The sequence below is a fragment of the Mercenaria mercenaria genome, chromosome 12 (genome assembly GCF_021730395.1).
Source record: "Mercenaria mercenaria strain notata chromosome 12, MADL_Memer_1, whole genome shotgun sequence".
NCBI classification, from domain to species: domain Eukaryota; kingdom Metazoa; phylum Mollusca; class Bivalvia; order Venerida; family Veneridae; genus Mercenaria; species Mercenaria mercenaria.
The window spans coordinates 13,925,422-13,949,849 of record NC_069372.1 but is presented as its reverse complement, the minus strand read 5'-3'; the positions used below and the strand labels follow the sequence as shown (position 1 = coordinate 13,949,849).

Sequence of the window (24,428 nt, the reverse complement as noted above, 5' to 3'; positions counted from 1 at the left end):
ATGCAAGAGCGTATATTAAAGCATATAAAATATATTACATAATTATATGGACCATATTCCTTCGGGTAGGGGCTCCAAACATTGTGCATTTAGGAGTGAAAAAGAGTAACGTTCCTGGGTGTTCTAAATGAAACCTAGGTCATATTCCTTTGGCTTTTAAGAACAGTATTCTAAAAATTCAAGAGTAATCTTCTTAATGCTGTTAAAGGAATAAAATAGTGCATTGTTCTGCTCTGGTACCCAGCACCATTGAGACTATCCATAGTAGATAGGAACCAATGGATCTGCTTTCCATTGTCGTAAATATTTGTGCTGCATCAGGTTTTATTTAGAATAGATTAATTTTCCACTCGCGTTTATATGTTTTTTCGCTTCATAAACATAAGCAGTCTTGAAAATTGTTAAGTTCTCTACGGTGTTCCGTTTTGACCATCGAGATTTTTATTCCTGAACCCCATCGACCTCAAAAGTCGAAATCATGCACACAAAACTACGACGATGAAAGTCGAAACTACGCTGTCGGAAAAAAACAAAAAACTACGATGCTGAAAGTATCATCGTGCGTTCGACTTTCGATGGTGAAAGTCGAAACTTCGATGTTGAAAGTCGAAACTACGATGAAGAAAGTCGAAAGTCGAAAGAACGATGATAAAAACACAAAACCACGAAACGATATGATCGCGTTTTCATCATCGTCGTTTCGTAACTTCGACTTTCGGGATATGGGGTTCAGAAATAAAAATATTGATGGTCTAATCGGAACACCGTAGTTTTCAATGAAATGTTTACTGGTTTATAAATCATGCACACTAACTTACAAAAATGTATGGAATATTCACACGGAGGAAATAAAGCATTTCCTTAGCTGTTTACAGTTCTGTATAGCCATTTGATGAAACGTCCTTTTAGAGTTACGTGTAGCCATTTTGTGAAAATTCCCTAGTAGTTAACAGTAACATGAACCATTTCTCAAAAAGGGATGAAATTTAATTAGAATAATTTGATGTTTAATACAGTCTGTACATGGAAGTGCGACACACCTTAAAAAAACATCGGAGGCCCTCATATGCCTAAACACACAAGTTACTATAATATGAACATTTGACTTATTTTCTAAAAAAAAATGCAATCATATTTATACGCTAGCCAAGTCCTTATATGTATTTTCTACCTTGTAAAGGGAGCAGTAGAAATGTTCACGGAGACCGGAAAAAAAAACGCGAGGCCTCTGAAACCGGTTGGGTCATGTACCTATTCCTCATCGCTGTGGGTTCGAAACATTGCTTGGCTGTAGAATTACTTCCTGCGAAGAATCCATCCAGCTAGCTTACGAGAGGTCGGTGGTTCTATAAGATGCCCGACAAGAAATAATAATACCCGGTGTCTTCCTCCATCATTGGTATTGCCATATGACATAAATCTGTTGATGTGACATTAAACCAAACAAAAACAAAACGAAGAAAAATTGGCTGTTGAAAACATTTACAGAGCTATATATTTTTTTCTTGATTGGAGTTTCACTAGCTAAACTACAGCTTTGGTTACAAATCGATTTTCTCATCGCAGAAAGGAGTGCTTTCTGGGACTTGTAGCAACTTGCTAGTGATCTTACTCAGTGATCTTACACACTGTGATACATATACTGCCGTTGTTTTTATAATCGCACTTAAAGACCCACCACAGACTAACTGTATTCTTTTGTGTTTCTGTGATAACACGTATAGAGTCTAGTTGCAAATATTAGGCCAAGGCGAATTGATAAAGCTGTATACAAAGTAACTTTGTCTCTACAGTGTAAGATATTTATTTATTTATTTATTTATTTATTTCATATGTTTTTAAACTGTACTGAAAAGAGACTGACCAAACAAGATAGCTGATAAAGATGTGAAAACATATCAATTCATGAAGTGGTCAGAAAAAATCAATGAGGTATGTCGCATCAGTTCCATTGACAAAATTTTTTTTATTGATTACAAATGTTTTCACATTTTGTAGACGGTTAAATTAGCCTTGCAAGACTCGGGAGGAAATACGAGAACTTGAAACGGAAATTTACAAATATATTATTCATAACCGATACATTCATTTTAAAAGCTGTTATAAATACAAATAACAGAATAACGCTAAGTGATGTCGAGCTTCTGTATACATTTACTACTATAATAGTCCTTGACGACCACACTTTTACTAAATACTTGTCCCTTAGTCATTTTTTCAGCTTCCTATACAGAGAACCGTTTAAGACAGGATCTAATACATGAATTAACTGCACTGACGTACAATTAACTGTCAAAAATAAGCATCTCTCACAAAAAGAGAGAATAAAATTAAAATGCAGCTGAATATCAGCTAGTATTATACGTAGTTTGTCCATTCCACATTCACAATGTTGCTTTTGAATGTCTAAAATTAAATGAACACGCAACATGTGTATACAAAACTGTTAAAGGGAAGTAAAGCCTACAGCAAGAATGAAATCGGAACATAGATTATTCCCCCTAAACCATTTTCTACTAAAATTCAGTTGATGTTCATTTCTGGTACATGTACAACATTTATAGTTCTGGAGCAATAATGGTGCGCATGAATCCACATGTTAGAAGATCGGTAAGACAGAACATCCGTATTTTAGTCAAACCATTTTCCTACGTAAGTTTATAGCCATTAAACGTAACAATTTTAAACAGTACAACATTATCGAGAAACCTTCTCCTTAGCAAAGACTGTTTATTTTTTTATGTTGAAAAGCTGGTCATTATCTAGTGTTGACCGTGTAATGTATCAAAGAGGAACAATATGAGCTGAAAAAGGAGATCAAACAGCTGTATTATGATTATGACGCAAGAACGAAAAGAAAACGAAAATAAACCATGACATGAAAAAACACATGCACATATATACACCATGTACCGTGTAAGGTGAAAATATTCCAAAATCGCGATTTTTCTGGGCTCGTGTTGACTTTAAAGTATGCTTTACAATAAGGTACAGTGCAATGATTATATAGACGCCCCTCTTCAACATGACGACAAGTATAAAAGAGTATAAAAGGACAACCTAAAACGGAATCCTGAAACATACACAATCACGGGTTGCACACTAACACACTAACGATAATATCCAACCAAAAATGTTACAAGCAACATTCCTATCACGGCGAATATATCTAACACGGTTTTCCAAAATGGATCTTCTTTGAAGAAACGCCTCTTGTATTTCACGTGCATGTCCTCGCTATGGTAGGAGTGAGACACTATAGGGACGCCACATATCCTGTATATGATTCTTTTGACCTTTCCTATCTCGGCCTTGACCTCTGAATCACGTGATTTAGAATCGTCTCCTGTTGAAGTGCTGTCATCGTTTTCGGATATGTCACTTTCTAATGTAGAGTCTGTCTTACCTGAAAAAGATTTTGTCACATTACAAAACAAGAGGGCCATGATGGCCCTATATCGCTCACCTGAGTAGAGTTGCTTGCTTGAACAAATTTCTTAGCTGAAGCTTTAAGATCTAGGCCTTCTGGTTTATTTTTAGCAAATTTATGAAGATTTCCCTATGTACAATAAAGTAACCCCTGGGGCTGGGTCAATTTGAACCTGGGGGTCAAGATTTGAACAAATTTTATAGAGGTCCACTAGGCAATGCTACATGTCAAATATCTAAGCTCTAGGCCTTCTGGTTTATTTTTAGAAAATTTTGAAGATTTTCCTATGTACAATCAAGTAACCCCATGTGACGGGGTCAGTTTGATCCCGGGGGTCATGATTTGAACAAATTTTGTAGAAGTCTAATAGGCAATGCTACATATCAAATATCTAAGATTTTCCTATATAAAATCAAGTGACCCCTGGGGCGGGGGTCAATTTTGACCCCGGGGGTCATGATTTGAACAAATTTTGTAGAGGTCCACTAGGCAATGCTACATGTCAAATATCTAAGCTCTAGGCCTTTTGGTTTATTTTTAGAAAATTCTGAAGATTTTTCTATGTACAATCAAGTAACCCCATGGGACGGGGACAATTTGACCCCGGGGTCATGATTTGAACAAATTTTGTAGAGGTCCACTAGGCAATGCTACATGTCAAATATCTAAGCTCTAGGCATTCTGGTTTATTTTTAGAAAATTTTGAAGATTTTTCTATGTACAATCAAGTAACCCCATGGGACGGGGTCCCCCGGGGGTCATGATTTGAAATTTTTTTTGTAGAAGTCTATTAGGCAATGCTACATGTCAAATATCTAAGATCTAGGCCTACTGGTTTATTTTTAGAAAAATTTTGAAGATTTTCCTGTATAAAATCAAGTGACCCCTGGGGCGGGGTCAATTTTGACCCCGGGGGTCATGATTTGAACAAATGTTGTAGAGGTCCACTAGGCAATGCTACATGTCAAATATCTAAGCTCTAGGCCTTCTGGTTTATTTTTAAATTTTTTTTGAAGATTTTCCTATAGAAATCTATGTAAAATCAAGTGACCCCTGGGGTGGGGTCAATTTTTATCCCGGGGTCATGATTTGAACAATTTTAGTAGTGGTCCACTAGGCAATGTTACATGTCAAATAACTAAGCTCTAGGGCTTCTGGTTTCTGAGAAGAAGATTTTTTAAGATTTTCCTATGTAAAATCAAGTGACCCCTGGGGCGGGGTCAATTTTGACCCCGGGGTCAAGATTTGAACAAACTTGGTAGAGGTCCACTAGGCAATGCTTCACACCAAATATCTAAGCTCTAGGGCTTCTGGTTTTTGAGAAGACGATTTTTAAAGTTTTTCCTTTCGGTTGCCATGGCAACCAGAGTTCTGCATGGAATTCAATTCTTTGAATAATTTTTGAAGAAGACCATCCAAGGAACATCTCTGTGAAGTTTCATCAAAATTGGCCTGTTGGTTTAGGAGGAGATGTTGTTTAAAGGAAAGTGTGGACGGACGACGGACGGACGTACAACGGACGGACGGACGGACGCCGGACGGTGAGCGATCACAATACCTCACCCTGAGCACTTTGTGCTCAGGTGAGCTAAAAAGACAGTACATTTGTAAATATGTTCCTTATTAATCACTGGTATTTCTAAAACTAGCATTGGTAAAATTGCATCTACGGGTCCTGGTCCGCACAAGATAGTGCTCCTAGTGCTATGTATGTAATATACACAATACTATTTTGTTCATATCCTACTATCGCCATATACATTATTATCAAAGCACGATGGTAGGATAGTAGGATGGGCAAGGGTAGGATAAAAGGATAGCGATATAAGGATGGTAGTAGGATGATAAGATTACATATAACCATACTACTATCCTACTATCGCTATCCTACCATCCTTCCAATGCCATCCTACTATCTTACCATCCTACAATCCTAAAGTCGCCTTCTATCATATTATCCCTACCATACCACCATCCTAGCATCGCGTTTTGATGATTAGGCGATGAGCGATGGTATGATTTGAACAAAACAGTATTCCACAGCAGTCACCTGTTACTCCTATATGACAATACCGTTATATGTATTGTTATAAATCATTATGGTAACGTGAATGAAAAGCTAGCTGGTATGTTTAATATATTTGAAATCTTTCTTTTTAGCAAATTATCAACTATTATTTTAAGCGATGTCAAGAACTAAGCTGATAAAAATATCAGAAACGACATACATCGACTTTATTTCAACAGTCTATAAATACATCAAATAGACAACACAACAACCAAGAATGAGAAATTCTGACGAATATTTAAGTAAACTAAACCTTTCATGGCGAACGAATTGATTTCTTTAGCTTCAAGATCCGACCCTGGAGTATCAATTAATGCCTTTTTTATTGTCCACCAAGTTAGTCCCTAAAAGATAAAATAAATTAGAGACAAGCGTTTTATTTTCTTTCTGAAAAAAGGGGTAAAACAGTCATTTTTAATGCACGTTTAACAGTAAAGAAGATAAAGTCGGAACTATTTTCAACATTTGCGTCAGCTTAAGGTCAACAGTCCGCGGATATATAATACGAAACGTGTTAAAAAGTAACTTAATAAGTTAATACTTACATCAACATTTTCTCTTGGCTTTGTAAACATACTGATCACCGCAATGCTAATCATGGTCAGAAAGAACAACATCACGCAGAAGTACGTGTAATGAACCTCATACAATACTGCCGGTCTGGTTTCCGGCTCGCCGCAGACAGGTGCTGGGAATGTAAAATCGATAATCAGCCGAGCCAGTCCAATCACCTGCACTATGAGCAGTGAGAAAAACGCTGCCTGGAACGGAATAAAATATAATTATAGTAGATGTTTGTGAAATATCAATTTTACATCCTACTGTCTGGAAGACATAAATATATCAAAGAATATGATATGACAATCAAGTGCTTCTTTTGAAAAATGCTTGACTCCGCTGAAAAGTTAGTACTGACTTCTTTGAAACTTTTTCATATATAGAAACACCTAGTTACTAGTGCTTTCGTTTGAACTGAACATCAAATGTGAGAATTACTCCAGTTACAAGTTCTTTAACTTTAGACATGCGTTATATAGTTCCCCATACTACAGCGGATGCTGACTTTAGCATGTTGTGTCGGCACGTGTACCTTCTACAAGAACTCATTTTTGAACATAAAGTTTGGTTTATAATAACGTTTACCGGCTCTGTCATTCTTTTCCATAATGCAGCCATTAAAAACAGGGCACCAATTGGCGTTGCTAGGTAACCTTGTATGGCGTTCAGGTAGATGAAAAGTTGACCGCTTTGTGAAGATTTTACCAGTGGTATCCACAAAACACTCAGTATACACATAAATACAATAAATACCCTGCAAATAAAATATCTCGTTGACTTTGGAGCCTACGCAACACTTAGTAGATTCTTGTAACGACAGCATTTTTGAAAGGAATGTTTTTATTGCATCATATTGTAAACGAACCATCATTTTCATAGCTTATATTCTAATTCCTGAACAGTGGCATCGTTTTGGATGGAAACCATAAATATTAAGACAACTCAGCCGCTTACAATAAAATGTTAAAGGTCTACCTAATGATACTTACTTTTGAACCGTGAAGTTCAAAACATTTCTAGCAGGCTTGCAGTTACCACATGCCTGTTACAAAAAAAAGTGGAACTGCCTGGGCACCATTAGATCTGTGAAATTTTTTTTTCTTCACAGCGAAATTTTACTTGTGACAATTTATGTACCTTCCTACGACCAGTCTTTCTTTTTCGGACGCGTTTGTTCGTATTCTGGTCCAGAGGTCCATGGTAAAAATTGTGCTGGCACTGTTGAAGATCGAGGTTAATGAACCGATTATTGCTGCTAGCATGACCGCCACCTGTAGGCCTCGTAATCCTTGGGAAGAAAAAAATATTTTGATATTTAATATTAATAACTTGCTAAAATGATTTTTCTTAGGTTTTCACACTAACTAATAGTCTATAGGTTCATATCTCTGCATAAATGTTGAATGCCTGTCACTAAAGAACTAAGCCGCGTTTGGGATATTTTGTTACATGTACATCTGTAAGCTAGTTTCAGACTAGCTGTTACGATTTTGCTCTTTACTTTTATGTAAAACTCATAATTTCTTATTTTTGCATTGTTTCAATTGCTTGTTAAATCCTATTTTTTAAAGTTGTTCACTCCAATATATGTCAAAGATCTGAATACTGATTAAAATAGAAAGTTTTATTGATCCACCAGTTTTTATTTCCTCCCCTCTAAGTACATGTGCACTAAAGAAAGTAGGGCTTTTCCAACCATCTAAAATAAATTCTGTGCATCTAATTGAACAGCTGATTCACTTGTTTTAAACATATACTTTAAAGCATTCGTTCTATTCTGACTGATGTTTAATATAACTCTGACCTGTAGGTAAGATTTCGAGAACCAGTTTGGGATAAGCGATGTTCGAGCATCCAACAGGGTTGCCGCAGTACTTCGTGCATTCATCAGGGTCCACGCAGGCTACTTCATCTATAAATGGCAATTAGTAAGGCAGAGAAGTGAGGTTCAAATATTTCTAATGGTTTTAGTGTGAAAAAGGTTTGTGCAAAGAATTAAAAAAACAACTTTGAATTAATAGCATCAGAGCCTTATAGGAAAAATAATAATCGAGTGTCAGTTATGTCAAACAAAATTATAATTTTAACCCATTTATGGTGATTAAGATAAAACGGATTCAAGCAGCTACTGCTACTGAAACAATCAGATTACTAAAAATGTGTTTGAAAAGGATCAATTTTAAACAATGCGATGGCAGTGAAATATATCGCATGAATACATAGTCTAAAATATAGCATATGTCCGTTTTATTCATCAAACTAGATACAGTTGAAACACGATAACTTAAACTAGCTTATCTCAACATTTCGGCTATCTCGAAGACATGTTTAAGTCTCGTCCCGACAACATGTGCATAGACTATCATATACAATAGCATTTTAAGTCGAAATTCGGTTATCTCAAAATTTCTGCTATCTCGAAGACATGTTTAAGTCTCGTCCCGACAACATGTGCATACAATATCATATACAATATCATTTTAAGTCGAAATTCGGTTATCTAGTAAATAAAAACACTTGATCTTTTGAAATTCGAGATACCGACTTCCGAATGTGTAATGATTTACTTGTACAGTCGACATTAAAAGAAAATAATACCTGGAAATAAGACCCTGCTGATCATACCCGGCATGACCATGATGTACATGGGCAAGATCTTCAGAAATCCGGCTATCAGAGAGCCGCCTTTAGCGTGTGACAGTGACTTGGCTGCCAGCGTTCGCTGGACAATAACCTGTAGATGAATAAGTGAGCCAGCTTTAAACTGTGATAGTGGCGTACAATAACAAAAAAAATGAGAAAAAATGCAAGTTTAAGGATGCGATAACGATTCAGAAGTAAGTGATCCATGTTCAATAACAAAAAATAAGTGAGCCAGTTTAGGATGTGTTAACAACTCAGCAGTAAAAGTGAGCCAGTTTGGGATGTGATAACTACTCAGCGGTAAGTGATCAATGTACAATAACACAAAGACGAATAAATGAGCCAGTTTAGAATATGAAAACGACTCAGCAGTAAGCGATCCATGTAAAATAACAAGAAGACGAATAGGTGAGCCAGTTTTAGCATGTGATGAAGATTCGAGAGTAAGTGATCCCTGTATAATAATATGAATACGAATAAGTGAGCCAGTTTTAGCATGTGGCAACGATTCAGCAGAAATGAATAGTGTACAATAATATGATGACGAATAAGTGAGCAGTTTGGGCATGTGTAAGATTCAGCAGCAATGAACTATTACAATAATATGAAGACGAATAAGTGGGCCAGTTTTAGGATGTGACAACGATTCAGCAGTAAGTGACCGAGGTACAATAGCATGAAGACGAATAAATTGGTCAGATTTAGGATTTGATAGAGACTCAGTGTACACAATAAGATAATGACGAACAAGCCTGTCAGAGTTAGGCTTTGATAGAGAGTCGGAGATCCCTGCACTATAATGACTATTACTACAATATACAGGTGCTACAATATCGCCTTAAAAGATCTTCCTTGGGTGTAATATTAATTTAACTGTAAGCAGTCGTTGCGCTGTGACCTAAAGATGAGTGTTTCACTGTCCTTTAACACCAAGATTTATTTTTCATATTTATACAACAAAATGATGCTGGCAAGAATGGATCTGTTAAGCAGGTGTTGCCAACATACCAAAACAGATACAAAGACAGCAATTTATTCACAATGATGTACATTTTAAAAGAAAGAAATCAAAAAATGGAAGTGTATTTTGCATAATAATTACTTCCCTAAAAGCAATGTTTAGCAATGGCAAAAAACAAAAAGATCAAAAAGATTGCTTTTACAACAGAGCGACGATAAATTAAAGTATTTTAATAGACGATTGTTGTTATCTGATTGTACAGTGTATAAACTTATATGTCGAATTACAACACAAACAGAAATGATAAAATTAATTGCGGCCTCTTTTGCAGAAACATAACAACAAAATAAATAGAAGAAAACCGACTGATTAAAGCTACCGTGCAAAGGCTTTGAGCCGCACAGGTCCGGTTTTCCATGATACTGACAGACTTTCATTTATGTATGGAGTATAATTCAATAAGCGCATGGGAAATCAAAACTCAGAGCATTGTGGTGTCAACCGAATTTAGAGGTACAGGTTCATAAAAAAATCCTAGTTTTTTTACCGTTAAGAACTCTATATATTTAGCGAAAGCTAATCGACTGAATTCAGCAGTCAGTTAATATTATAATTTAATTTACTACGCATACGCATATAACAATATGTTGTACAATCACCATCTCTCTGGTGATTAGTAGAGAAATAATGATTAATATGTGACTTCTGTCAAAAGATGAGGATTCCGTTAGATTTATGAAGAATGTGCGAAACAGGCGTATATCTAGTAGAAAAAAAGTTTAATAATCAGGTTATAGCAGAAAAAATACTCTATTAAACGTTTACTCCGTGTCCATGAAAAACAACGTGATAATTATGGTCATATGTAAATGAATCATAAGTGATATAGATATAGTACGAAATGCACTTTAACTTCGGGTTATGTAAAGCAAGTAGGAAGAATCCAAGTGCCTTTGATTTCAAATATTTAGGACAAAATACCTGGTCGTTACACCAATACCACATGCAGCCCAGTACCATCTGCAAAATGAGGCCAGGCCAGGGGTTGTCCGAATTTATAGGATCACGTAGTATATTAAATGCATCCTCTCTTGGCAAACCGCACGTGCTGTTGCTATCCCGAATTTTTGGAACTGAATCCATATATCTTTCCTGTAGGTTTGCATATCCGCCTATTTTATGGAAACCTTAAAAGGATAACAAGAATTACAAACAAAAATTGAAAGTAAGATAGATGTTCTATCTGTACGACACATAGACTAAACATTCAACTTATACCAGTTTGTCTTACTTTGGAACAATATTATGAGTATACAACACTACGGTTCCAAAGTTCTAACTGAATTATCAGATACCATTGCTGATGCATGGCATATTATAAGAGACGACACTCTTTTTTCCGAGTGAACACTAGATGCAATTTATTTTAAAAGTGGTGTAGCTACCAGAGAAAAAGTTAAGATATGTTGTTCACGATTGAACATGTAAAAGAGACACATTTTCTTTTTTCCAGAATTTGATAGTGGAGACAGTGACCCCCAAAAGCCTTGCTTCAAGTATGGGCGTACACCTGGGTGGAACTAACGAACCTCTATTATCCGGCTGGTTGACTCCCTTATACTAAGAATTTTACACCCCAAGCAAGGTTATGAACCCTCATTGGAGAGGGGTATCAGTAACACATATTTTGCAATAAAAGTTGAAAATAAAAATGCAACGACATATACTGATGTTAATGTGATACTTACTCATTACCGACAGCACTATAGAGCCTGCCAGTAGTATTCCGGTTTGGAACGTGTCCGTATATATCACGGTTGTTAGACCGCCTGAAAGAATATAATGTAAGCATTTACATAGAGTGTGAAATATATAGAAACCTGTAATACAGGCTAAATACAGAGAAGCGGGTAATATAACCGAAAGCGGGTAAAATAACCGATTAATTAACCGCGAGGTATTTGTGACGTCATGCTTAGATGCTTATAATTCCATTATACTTGTTTAAAGTATTAAGTATAAAAGAAAAGAATGATAAATACAGTCAGGAGCCATATGACTTGTTTCGAGAAGTAAGACGCAAGGCACTGATCACAAGTTTTTTCCGTAAACATATAGTATGGAACATACCTAAAACGGTGAATACCCCTGTGACAACTAGCAGGAATGCTATAGATGGGTACATGTTCCAGCCCATCGCCATTTGTATGAACAGAGAACCGCCGAATATCGTCGCCTGAAATCATACAATAACAGCCATTTCACATTAAACACGGTTTTTTCTATACATTATTACTTATTTGTTAAACTTGTCGATGACGCCTTTTTTCTTAGGCCGTTCCACATTACTAAGAAAACTCTGTTCTTTAAAAACAGATAGCGCGATTCATCAATTTGCCAAAGTCCCAATGTGCTTCATACCTGTATAAACGCAGAAAAATAGCATTTAGTATTCAAATAAAAACATCACATGAATAACTAGTGGTTGTTATTTTTCATTTACATTCCCCTGAATCGCGAAAGACAGTTGCAAGATATAATTTCCCCCATTCAAAAACCTTTCGATTATTTCATTACTTTTTTCATATGACATATATACAGCAGTCCATAGTAACTAAGTGACTATCCCAAATACATAAATATTTTGTAATATAAATATAAAAATACTTACGGCCAGTCTGACTATAATGTATACGACCAGAGATAGTATACTGAGGTACACTCTTATCCTCTGGCCCCCAAATCTCTTCTCCATATACTCCGGCATCGTCGTCACCTGTGGAAAAAAGGTACGGTTATTACAGGTTTACTCAACTGATTTTAGTTTCCGTTCTATTTGCCTGTAATGATTTAGAAAACAATAATCAGAGTGTATTATAAATCAATGTCTTGATACTAAATGTTACCCAGTGAGTCATCTGATTTTTACAGATTTGCTTCCATTGAAAATTATGATGTTCATTTTGCTTGAACCGCAAAAGGAAAAATGCTAAAGTTACGATAACGCCGGTAACTGATAACGTGCATCTGTTATGACGACGTTCGCGTATAGCCAATGAGGGAGAACGTTCCTTAGATGACGTGGCCTTTGTTCTTTCCGGTGAACTAACTGACCAGGAAGCTGAATCTTATAAGATTCTTTCACTGGTTGTAGATGCAGATGGGAATATTACCGACCCGAGGGTAACTGTTTAGGCGGTAATGAGGCTCCGCCGAATTACCGCGTAAACAGTTAACCGAGAGCCGGATATTCCCATCCGCACCTACAGCCAGTGATAGAATCTTTTTCTTGCATGCCATTTTCAAGAAACAATTTATACAAAGCACGGGAAATCAACTTCCGTAAACAGGAAAGACGTCATGACGTTTCAAAGACCAATAACGATGTTTAGTTCCGATTTTGTATTATCATTTGCATACTTAGTATGTATTTTTTCATAAAATAACGTTTTGTTTTTTTTTAATCGAAAAAGATACTATGACGAACAAAGAGGGACTGTCGAGGTATTTGAATTTTATCTGATTTTATGTAGAAGAATAAATTTTCTACAAAGATGTAGTTCTCTATACGTCATTTAAAGCATGAGAGTCATCTTGCACCCCGGGGTGTAAGATGAAGTTTTCCAGCACTAGTAAAATCACCGGAAAACCCAGTTTGGTATGCAAGAAAATGTTAAAGATACCCAATGTCCATCTTTCACAAATATATTTTATCTTAAAGATATTTACTTCAACTGTAGAAAACCGTCATCAAATATAATTTAACTTACTTAATATACTATAAGATTCTTTCACTGGTTATAGGTGCAGATGGGAATTTCCGGCCTCTCGGGTAACTGTTTAGGCGTAACGAGGTTCCTACCGAGTTACGCCTAAACTGTTACCGAGAGTCGGTATTCCATCTGCACCTATAACCAGTGACAGAATCTTTTCTTGCATACAGATATCAAGATTATAATATAAATAAAATCAGTCGAACGGCTTTCTTTTTAGAAACTATTTCTTATAGCAGCGTATTTAACAAAGCGCGGGAAATCACGTCCGTAAAAAGGAAGACGTCATGACGTTTCAAGAGCAAATAAAATGTTTAGTTCCGGTTTTTTTTATCAGTTCCAGCGTAACGTTATGAATTTTTGATAAAATAACGTGTTTTGAATCGAGATAATATACTATCAGGAACAAAGAGAACTGTCAGGTATTGGATTTTTATTCCGTTTTTCGAAATAAAATATAATAACTACATAAATCTTGTAATTATGTAGTTCGTAATACGTCATTTAAAGCACGAGAGTCATCTTACACCCTGGGGGGTGTAAGATGGATTTTTCTTGCATACCAGACGGGGATTTCGGTATTTTTACCGGTGTGGAAAACTCCATCTTACACCCGGGGTGTAAGATGACTCTCGTGCTGTAAATGAGTATTACGAACTACATATATGTAGATGATTTATGTAGTAATTGATATTTTATTTAAAAAACGGATATAAATTCAATACCTTGACTGTCCTATTAGTTCTGATAGTATATTTCTCGATTCAAATCACGTATTTATCAAAATTCATAACGTTACGCTGCAACTGATAAAACAAAACCGGAACTAAACATTGTTATTTGTTTTGATACGTCATGACGTTCTTTCCTGTTTACGGACGTTGGTTTCCGCGCTTTGTTTAAATCACATGCTATAAGAAATAGTTCTAAAAGGAAGCCGTTCGATTGATTTTATTTTTATTATTATTTCTTGAAATAGGTATGCAAGAAAAAGAATCAATCACTGGTGCGGGTTAAGATGGGAATTATCCGCACTCGGGTAACTGTTTAGGCGGTAATCGGCTGGAACCTCGTTACGCCTAACAGTTACCTCGTGCGGATATTCCCATCTTTACCGCGACAGTGAAAGATTCTTATATTCCAGCACCGGTAAAAATACCGGAAATCCCCGTCTGGTATGCAAGAAAAATTAATTGTGTATGTATAGCTATATTCATAATAAAATGTCATGCAATAACAGTCCATTGTTTAAAAAAAACTTCCAGTGTTTTTAGTGGTAGTACACATTTATACTGTGTTTAGCTAAACATGTATTAAGTGTGCACACTTTTAAACCTGTTGTATAGTGCTGTTAATACACATATACATGTTACCCTATGTAGTAAATGTTCATATTTCTAATATGAAATTTGGGTCTAGTATAACTTTAAATATAGCAAATTTATGCAACTGATGCAAAATCGCTAAAGGAATTCGTGGATTTACTGATCACGTGTTGTTCATTTCGCATGAACTCCAAAAATCAATTAACTTTAATTGCGTAATTATGATACTTTAATTCATTAAATAATCTTTGTTAAACATACCCCGGCTGATATATACACTGGCACGAACATCCATCCTAGTAGAATCACTAACGGCATTCCCTGTAATCAAATTTTGAAAAACAAGTTTGCCTTGTTTAGTTTGAAAAATGTACATAGTGTTTTTCAAAATCTATTTGTACCCTAGGAAAATTATATTTGCTGTAAATTTCTTTGAAACATGTTTTGTTTTCGTTTCAACAATATATTTTTTGTGCTCCCGGTCCATTTGCTTTTATCCCGAGCTTACACTAAGGTTACTACACATTCATGAATATAACCTTCGTCTGGTATAAAACAATTACTTTATTTTACTGCCCTAACGTTTGTACGGAAGCCTATAGGTGACATGTGAAGATATCTTCCTTTAGTCGTGCGTAAGGTATATTATCTCGTGCATATGACTTAGCTACCTCGTGCGCACGACTTAAAGAGTCTCTGCATTTGTGCAGCAATACAACAGAATAAGAGCCTAAAAATAAAATAGTTGTTTATTAGCAAATCAATGTTTGAAAATTATAAGATCAAATTAAAAATTTGTTGAAGGTTTTGTAAATGCCTATCATCATCGGATATGAGACGCTACATAGTATACAAAATATACAGGGCAATGACGACGATTATGGTTATATCAAATGTCAAAAATGTACGTTGATATGTCGGATATTAATTTATTTTCAAGTCTCCACCCCATCATCACTTTTACCCCCACACCGCTACACACACATTTCTAGTATACTGCATACTAGTATCAAGCCCCATGTTGAAGGTCTATTAACTTAGATATGTCGGACATCATGGCATTTAAATGTATAGATCCTGACACTGCTATGTGGGATAGAGACATAATTACCCTAGACAACATCACTTGTTACATACCAGCCATTCATATATGATGATAGAAATACCAGCTGCGGCTCCTGTTCCAGCTAGACCGATAAAATGCTCGCTTCCTATGTTACTAGCATACAACGATGCTCCTACCTACAAAAATGAAAAAATAAAAATATAACAGTTTGAACAAAAACAACTACAACGTGCTTTATAATGTCTTTAACCATTTTGTTATGTGGTTTATTATGAAATGTTGTAATAAGTTAAAATTAGAAAACACATTGTAATAGCACAGCGATTAAAGTTTTTATGTTGTACATAATATTACAAGACTTAATAGTCAATTATATTTTTTTTAAAATGATAATTATAAAAACTGTTCAGTTTTAAACGACAGTCTAATAACGTCACTTGCAGTACTAAAGATTATAGTGAAATGCTTCTGTGATAATTTCAATTTGGTTCACAAAAAAATCACATGAATCGAGAGCCATGTTTAACTTATTTAAATTTATTCTGTTACGACTTGTAAATATCACGTTCACGATCGTGCTGAATCGAGAGGAAAAAAAAGAAAAGAAAAACATTTCGTACATTTAATTCTAGAAAATAACGTAAGTACGAGTTCAAGGTTAAGTTGATCTTCTAATTTACGTGCCGTCACGTTAAATTCGATGTTTTGTTGAAAAATTGATTTCGTATGTCCTTATGTATACATGTTTAATTTCTTCTATAGATATATACATATGAATATTATCTTTACCTGAAAATACTACAGCTGAAAGTTTAAAGCAAATGAATTTTCAGTTTATTGTTGTTGTTTTTTCTTATGCAGCTTAAGGGCCGCTGTATAAAGTAAACGGAAATGCGTTTCTTTAGAGCATGAGATGAAGGTTTCACCTTTAACTGGATTATGTTTAGAATCTGTAAAAAGGCCCGTTTTTTCAGGTTTTATCAAAGTGATCCACCTTGCTGTTGACGATCCATGTTTGTGTCAGTTACGAGAAGATGTAGGAAGATAACAAGACTTATCCGAACATTCCTTCATGTAGGTAAATGAATTGAGCCTCGCCATGAGAAAACCAACATAGTGCATTTGCGACCAGCATGGATCCAGACCGGTTCCTCTATTTGCAATAGGCTTTGAAAGCGAACAGCATGGATCCTGACCAGACTGCGCGGATGCGCAGACTGGTCTGGATCCATGCTGGTCGCAAACGCACTATGTCGGTTTTTTCATGGTGCGGCTCAAATATAACTTACTATGATCTTGCCGACCTACATAATCCTTACCCTGCTAAATTTCTATAATGAACTTGTCCATCTTTCAATTTGGACAGTACCATTAACTGTTAAAAGGGGTGCTTACCAAAAAGATACTAACTGAATGGTGAACAGTGCAGATCTTGATCAGACTGCACGGATGTGCAGGCTGATCATGATCTTCACTGGTCACAAAGGCAGAATCAATCGTGACCAGCTTGATAATGGTTAATACATTAATTAATATTACAAAGATAATTTTCATCAGTGTGTAAACAGACAGTAGGTCGTTTAAATCTTGTTTATTTTGTGTACGGTTTAAACTGGTGAAAGAAAACTTACTTTTTTCTTAATCCCATTGGAATTTTCTTCTCTCGTATCTTTTCTTTAGTATTCGTACAATACGAAACCTTAACTTATGGGATTAAAAACGATCAAATTGATGCTAAATTTGTATTAAGGACGGTAATTATGGGATTGAGTTAAACAAAAATTTAGATAAGACAGGTTTCAGACCTGAAATTGTAAAAAAAAAACCCAAAACAATGAATATATTATTTTACATGAATTGTATCTTTACAAGATTTTGTTAACCGTAGTTATAACATTCACTGCAATAGTCTACCGATCTGCACTTAAACGTTAAATGAGCCACACTATGAGAAAACCAACATTGTGCGTTTGCGGCCAGCATGGATCCAGACCAGTCTGCGCATCCGCGCAGTCTTGTCAGGATCCATGCTGTTCGCTTTCAAAGCCTATTACAACTAGAGAAACCGTTAGTGAACAGCATGGATCTTTACCAGACTGCGCGGATGCGCAGGCCGGTCTGGGTCCATGCTGGTCGCAAATGCACTATGTTGGTTTTCTCATAACGCGGCTGAAATGAAACTGTTGCAGAAAGAAAAAGAAAACTTGTGCACAAGTAATGTGACAACAAAACACTGTCTAATACTCTGTTCAGACTTGGGTTTAAATGTGTTTTAAAACGGTTTTATTTTTTAATCCAGTTTGCGTCCACACACAATGTGTATTAGAATGTGTATTATTTGAAGGTCAAGTTGATTAATGACAAAAAAAAAATAATGTAACATTTAAACTACCTCCAGAGGTAGTTTTACTGTTACATTAAAATCTAATCTACACTTGACTAGTGTGTACACACATGTGAAATATTACGGTATGGCTTTCCCACCAAATCTGACATTTTGGCGGGAGAATACCGTATGTTTATCTTTAGTGTTTATAAACAATGGATTCAATGACTGTGAATTTTACATCTCCTTCATATATCTGCAGGCCTCCTTGTTTGTTTTCTTTTTTTGTTTCGTACAAATCATTACCTAAAACAACTATGTTTCTACATCCATGTTTTCTTCCCATAATGCAACAATGCTTATAAATATTCATGACTCTTGCATGTATATACTTTAATCCACATTTTGCTGCCTAGTGTGAATGCAAACTAGATTATATTTTAATGGCTTTTTTTATCTTAAGCACCAATCAGAGTTCGCACAATAATGATACACATGTTCAGTCTGAACAGGGTATAAATGTTATGAGTTGCAGACATGTGAGGTTATATATATATAAAACTTACTGGAATCCAAGACATTGACCTTCCGGCAAGGAAGTAGTTCCTCACCGTTCCTCTGTGAGCACGACATAGACTCTGAAAAATAAGACAACGTAAAATAAAGAATTTCCAAAACTAACGTTCCATAAAGCATTTTGTACATTACTCAGAGTTAGTTTTCCTAACCGTCAACATAAACCGGAAAGATATGATACGATATGATACGATATGTCATGTCATGTCAGATATGCGATGCAATGCGATGCGATATGCGATATGTGATGCGATGCGATGCGATATGATATGTGATATGATATGAGATATGACATGATATGAGATGATGCGATGCGATGCGATGTGATGCGGTCCGATACGATACGATACGATACCATACCATACCATACGATACCATACCATACCATACCATACGATACGATACGATACGATACGATATGATATGATATGATATGATATGATATTGATATGATATGATAGGATTTTTATATGAAAAGATATAATATGATTTAAAGACAAGTACCTTTAATCTTTTGTTTTACAGGTGATCTAAACGTTAACGTATGTCCGTACCCGTCGGTATGACGTGTCCTTGATTTCATTTTCTTATGAGGTTTACTATATACATTTATTTTGACCTCAGAGTTTTATAAATTGCAGGGTACGACAATATGTCTTGAAACATCCCCAAGCCAACACCTAAGAAAACGAACGTTTGAAATTTTATCACTATTCCTTTAAAATCACCATACATTGCCGCCATCCAGTTTTATTTAAAATGATTAAACCCAGTAAGTATAAATATTAAAATATATTTAAAAAAAAAAACAACAACAAAAAAAAAAAACCACACGGCATATTGCCAAATATGTTTCTTGTAAGTCGGTCTAGACTTTTTTAGGACTAGTTTGCTTAAATTCGACAGTTTCACACATCACAATAATTAACATAAATTAACATAATGTATTCGACGGATTTCAGTCGCGTGTTTTAAACACGTTTTTTTTTCTAATTGTTTGTAAGTATTTACGAATTTGTTTTTATCAATGTGATCATAATGAAAAGGGAAACAAACGTTCAAAATTAAATGACTATAGAAGTTGATTGTGGTAAGAAGAATGCAAACTCACCCATATTCCTACGGCAACAAGCAGCACAAAATATCCCGCTACAACTAAAAAATCTCCAACCTCACTTAACGCAGATGACTTTTCCGACGACATATTTTGAAATGTTTAGATATACACGTTCATTCACAGTATTGTAAACACAGTTCAATTGAACCGAGTTAAGTGAGACAGGTCCAGGTGGAATTTTCCATTATTTGATCTCGGGGCATAAAAGAGGCTGCGGCCGAATAAAATTTGAATTCTCAGGTCATTTCGTAAAGGTAAGACATTTTGATAACCGTTCACCCAGTTATCAAAATGTCTTACCTACTTTAATATTGGCAAATATGTGGGGGTGAAGAAATCTGACCTACCTAATTAACCATGAAACTGCTGTTGTCAAACAAATTTGTGCCTTCAGAGGTAAGCTGAGTGTGTATAAAGCACACCACAATAGACTCTGAAAAGTAAGACAACGTAAAATCAAAGAATTTTCTGCAAGTATACCTTTCCAAACTTACGTTCCGAAATTTCTTCACTCCCACATATTTGCCAATAAGCAGGTAAGAGACTTTGATAAACAGAACCTGTTGCCTATACAACTTTCATTTGACAAGGAGGTATATACGTATAGGTAAGAGAATTTGATAACTCGGCGAAGCCTGGTTATCAAAATGTCTTACCTACTTAGTGGCAAATATGCGGGGGTGAAGAAATCTGACCTTCCTTAAAAGCGTAAAAAAATGTTTGTTTTCGGTATCTTGAACTTCCCTACATATTTGGACAGACCCTAAATGTTTGTATGCCATTGGATAATATTGTTTTCCAATTTTTAACAAAAAGTTGCAAACTACACTTTTTGTACTTTAAACGATCCGTGATGTTAGAAATCAACTTACTGATGCTCTAAAGGCGTAACCACCTTATTTGTAATCATTTTTGTGTCTTCATGTAACTGCATTCCTGAAGTACACCACGATAAATGAGTCTGAATATCACTTGATTGTGGTTTTATCATGACCTTCCCAATTAAACCTGTCAGTTAAAAATTACGAAATATGAACCAGGTTGGAGAATCATGAAGAACGCACCATAACGGTGACCATTAAGAAGCAGTTTGCCAATAAGTAGTGTAAAATATCATGAAAGCACGGTCAATGTTAGGGTATCTACAGTAGGTTATAAACTGGCTATAGCATGAAGATATGATAGAAGTTAATTAGATTAGTAGTATTTACTTTTACTCCTCCGCCTATTCACAAAGAGGTTTTTCAAACGCTGCCAAATTCTTACCTACGTGAACTACATAGATATAGTACGCCAGGTATGTTTCAGCAGGCTATAACCTACATTTTGCTGTCAGAATGACTTATACTAATTCTCATAACTGTGTGAGTGTGTCATAGAATAAGGTAGTTCTTCACGTTTGAAAAAAAATAGTTTCTCAGCATGAACATTTCGGCCTGTTCCAATACTCCCGCTTTCATAGCTTTGGGTACTGTATAATCACCCATTGGATATGGTGCCTGCTTTTTAATTTTGTCTTTTGGCAGTTCATGTGATATGCAGGCTCCATAATCACAGATCCCTTTTCTTAATTCCAGTTTGTTTAGTTCTGCCCATTGTTTTCTCGTTTAGGGCAAACCCATTATTTTAACTATGGACCATACGCTGCTTTTCATGGAAGTACACACTAGTGTAGCATTGAAGATTCCATGTGCACCGCCGTATGAACACATCTGCGGATGTCTCTAAATCATTTTTTGTACTTTTAGCATGTGTAAATGAGTTCTGCTCGAACCCGGGGCTAGAGGGCGTGGACGGTAGCATGCATTTCCACTACCGTCCATGCACAGACTCAATCAAACCGAGCCTGCAATATTTTCGTTTTTGTTGTGTTGAGCGACCTGTGGAGTTTCCACTTTTTCTATTCCATAGTTCTAGATCTACCTGTTTTATGGCCAAATAAAATATACATGTACGTCCGCTTAATTTTTTACAATTTGATAATATTAATATCAGTTGGAGTCCTTACATTGCTACATATCTTGTGCTATTATATTGAAGTTATATTGTCAAACTTACCGTTAAGAAGGACTTTAAGACTTAATATACGACATAAATTTAGATTCCCGTCAACAGTTACACTACTCCGTTTAACGACTTCGAGGTTTTACTCCAGGTTTCCCGGATAGATGACGTTACACCGTTAGGTCTTTCTGGTTAATCAAAGGTGCACAACCACCTTAAGCACACAAAACTATGTCTGTTCCAGTCTGTGTGCAAAAATGTATTTTGTATGTTTCTCCCTTCGTTGGTGGAATTCATTAGATGTATACTTGAGTTCACGTATCGTAGAATCTTTCGTTGTGCATAGCTTATACATTGAGGATATTACATGAGTGTCTTTTCGTACTGAATTTATTAAAGGAGCTGAATAAAATAATAAAATGCGAGGCTCTGCCAGTCATAGTAAAATGTGTTCTTACAACAAGATTTTTAGAAACGTTTAGGTAGGAGAGGCCGGCTTTGGACTTTTCAAAAGCTGTTCGAAGTTCTACCTCAACAAGATCAGCAGAAATCACCTAAATGCGCACGAAAGAAATTAATTAAGCGTAAATTAAACATGATTTGGTGTTTTTCTTGAAATCAATAAATCAATATCAGTAATTAATAAGACTATAATACATATTTAGTTAATGGAACCTCAGTGCTCGAAAACACGGGCCAATTCTCAAAATTTGAACATTTTCTGCCTGGGCCGGAGGCTGTTGGAACAAAGACAATAGCAAGAGTCAGACAATGCATTGCACACAAGCCTCTCCACTTGGCTAAATTAGGCATATAGGCATGAACACACTAAATAGCTGGCGTTCTTTTATTCTATATAAAATTGACAATTTTCCAATGGCTGCAGCACACATCAGGACCCATTTTAAACGTCTGTATCTTACATTTTCTTGAAGAATATTGTCAGTGCTGAAAAAAAATGAAACGAAAGCGGGGGTCATATTTGATGCAAGATAAATATTTGCAGTCAAATACACAAACTTGCAAAATCAGCTAAAAATGAGACCAAAATTTGTAGTGGTGGTGTATGACCTAACATTCTATGACAAATTCTGTCGTGCTATCAATTTATTATGAATATGCTTCCCGAATGGCAAGCATAGATCTGTCATGTAATTTCAGCAAGAAGAAAATAAGGAAAATTGCTCCACAGAGACAAAAACTGAGAACTATTTGAATTCGCCATTTTTCGTGCCATTATTCTATTTAGTGTTTATATACCTTTAATGTTTTTGCATTTGCACGTAGAGCTAGCGGTCGACATATGCAATATCACATTTGAGCAGCTCAGAACATGATTTATGTCAAAGTCAATTGAAAGCTTAATAAGATACTTTAGAACATCATAACACAAAATTCGCTTTTATTTCGCGCCATTGTTCTATTTAGTGTCTTCTTTTCAGTTGCATGTAGAGCTATAAGCCGACATATGCAGTTTAACATTTGAGCAGCTTCAGAACATTCTTTATGTCAAGGTCAATTGAACGCTTGTACATAAGACACTCTAGAACATCATAACACAGAATTCGCATCTTTTTCGCGCCATTTGTCTGTTTAGTGTCTTTTTGCCGTTGCACGTAGAGCTAGAAGCCGACATATGCAGTTTAACATTTGAGCAGCTTCAGAACATTCTTTATGTCAAGGTCAATTGAACGCTTGTACATAAGACACTCTAGAACCTCATAACACAGAATTCGCATCTTTTTCGCGCCATTTTTCTATTTAGTGTCCTTTTGCAGTTGCACGTAGAGCTAGAAGCCGACATACGCAGTTTAACATTTAAAAGGCTTCAGAACATTATTTATGTCAAGGTCAATTGAACGCTTGTACATAAAACACTCTAGAACATCATAACACAGAATTCGCTTCTTTTTTCGCGCCATTTTTCTGTTTAGTGTCTTTTTGCTGTTGCACGTAGAGCTAGAAGCCGACATAGTCAGTTTAAGGTAGTACACTTAGATTCGAAAATTTTGGGCACGGCCAGGCTTACATGTAGCGAGTCGCAATATTGCACTTCCCTAATGAGCAGAATCAGGGTGGCCATTTTATAAATTGCTGCATGTTTTGTGCTTTTAATTAATGGCAAGATCAGGATTCTCATACAAGAATACAGAAAGTTATCAAAACGAAAGTTTTACACCATCCATTACAAATAGCATGCCAAAATCATCAATTTTGCACTTTTTGAACAACCTGCAATGATCCTGCTGCAGGAACAATGCCCAATTTTACTGCATTTTTCAATTTAATAGTCCCTACCGAACTACATGATATAAACGGAATGGGGGCCCATCCAATTCGTTGTTTCACAAAATAGCGAAAATGTTACTGAGTATCAATCAACAAGCACGGAACCCTTCCGTGATTTGAATTTCCCGCGCCAAGGTGACTCATCGATTCATACAAAGCTAGCAGCAGTTAGTTTTACAACTGATATCAGAATTTTACATGTATCGGCTGTTTAAATTTTCTAAAGAATTAACAATCATTATCTCTCATCTTAATTTACAGACATCCAAAATCACGAAGTTCTAATTATTAC

General features: G+C 35.8%; 1 protein-coding gene across 1 annotated transcript; it reads right to left on the bottom strand.

Annotated features, from left to right (window-relative positions):
- Window positions 1-2,050: 2,050 nt before the first annotated feature.
- LOC123534190 (sodium/glucose cotransporter 4-like) lies at window positions 2,051-20,004 on the bottom strand. The gene is made up of 15 exons (XM_045316314.2): window positions 19,838-20,004; window positions 18,717-18,788; window positions 15,896-16,000; window positions 15,020-15,079; window positions 12,332-12,436; window positions 11,791-11,896; window positions 11,409-11,489; window positions 10,642-10,847; window positions 8,655-8,790; window positions 7,861-7,968; window positions 7,194-7,344; window positions 6,642-6,810; window positions 6,044-6,259; window positions 5,752-5,842; window positions 2,051-3,406 (listed from the first exon to the last, which is right to left on the bottom strand). The coding sequence occupies exons 1-15, from the start codon at window positions 19,928-19,930 to the stop codon at window positions 3,111-3,113; spliced, it is 1,995 nt and encodes a 664-aa protein (XP_045172249.2). The 5' UTR covers window positions 19,931-20,004; the 3' UTR covers window positions 2,051-3,110.
- Between the last annotated feature and the right edge of the window lie 4,424 nt (window positions 20,005-24,428).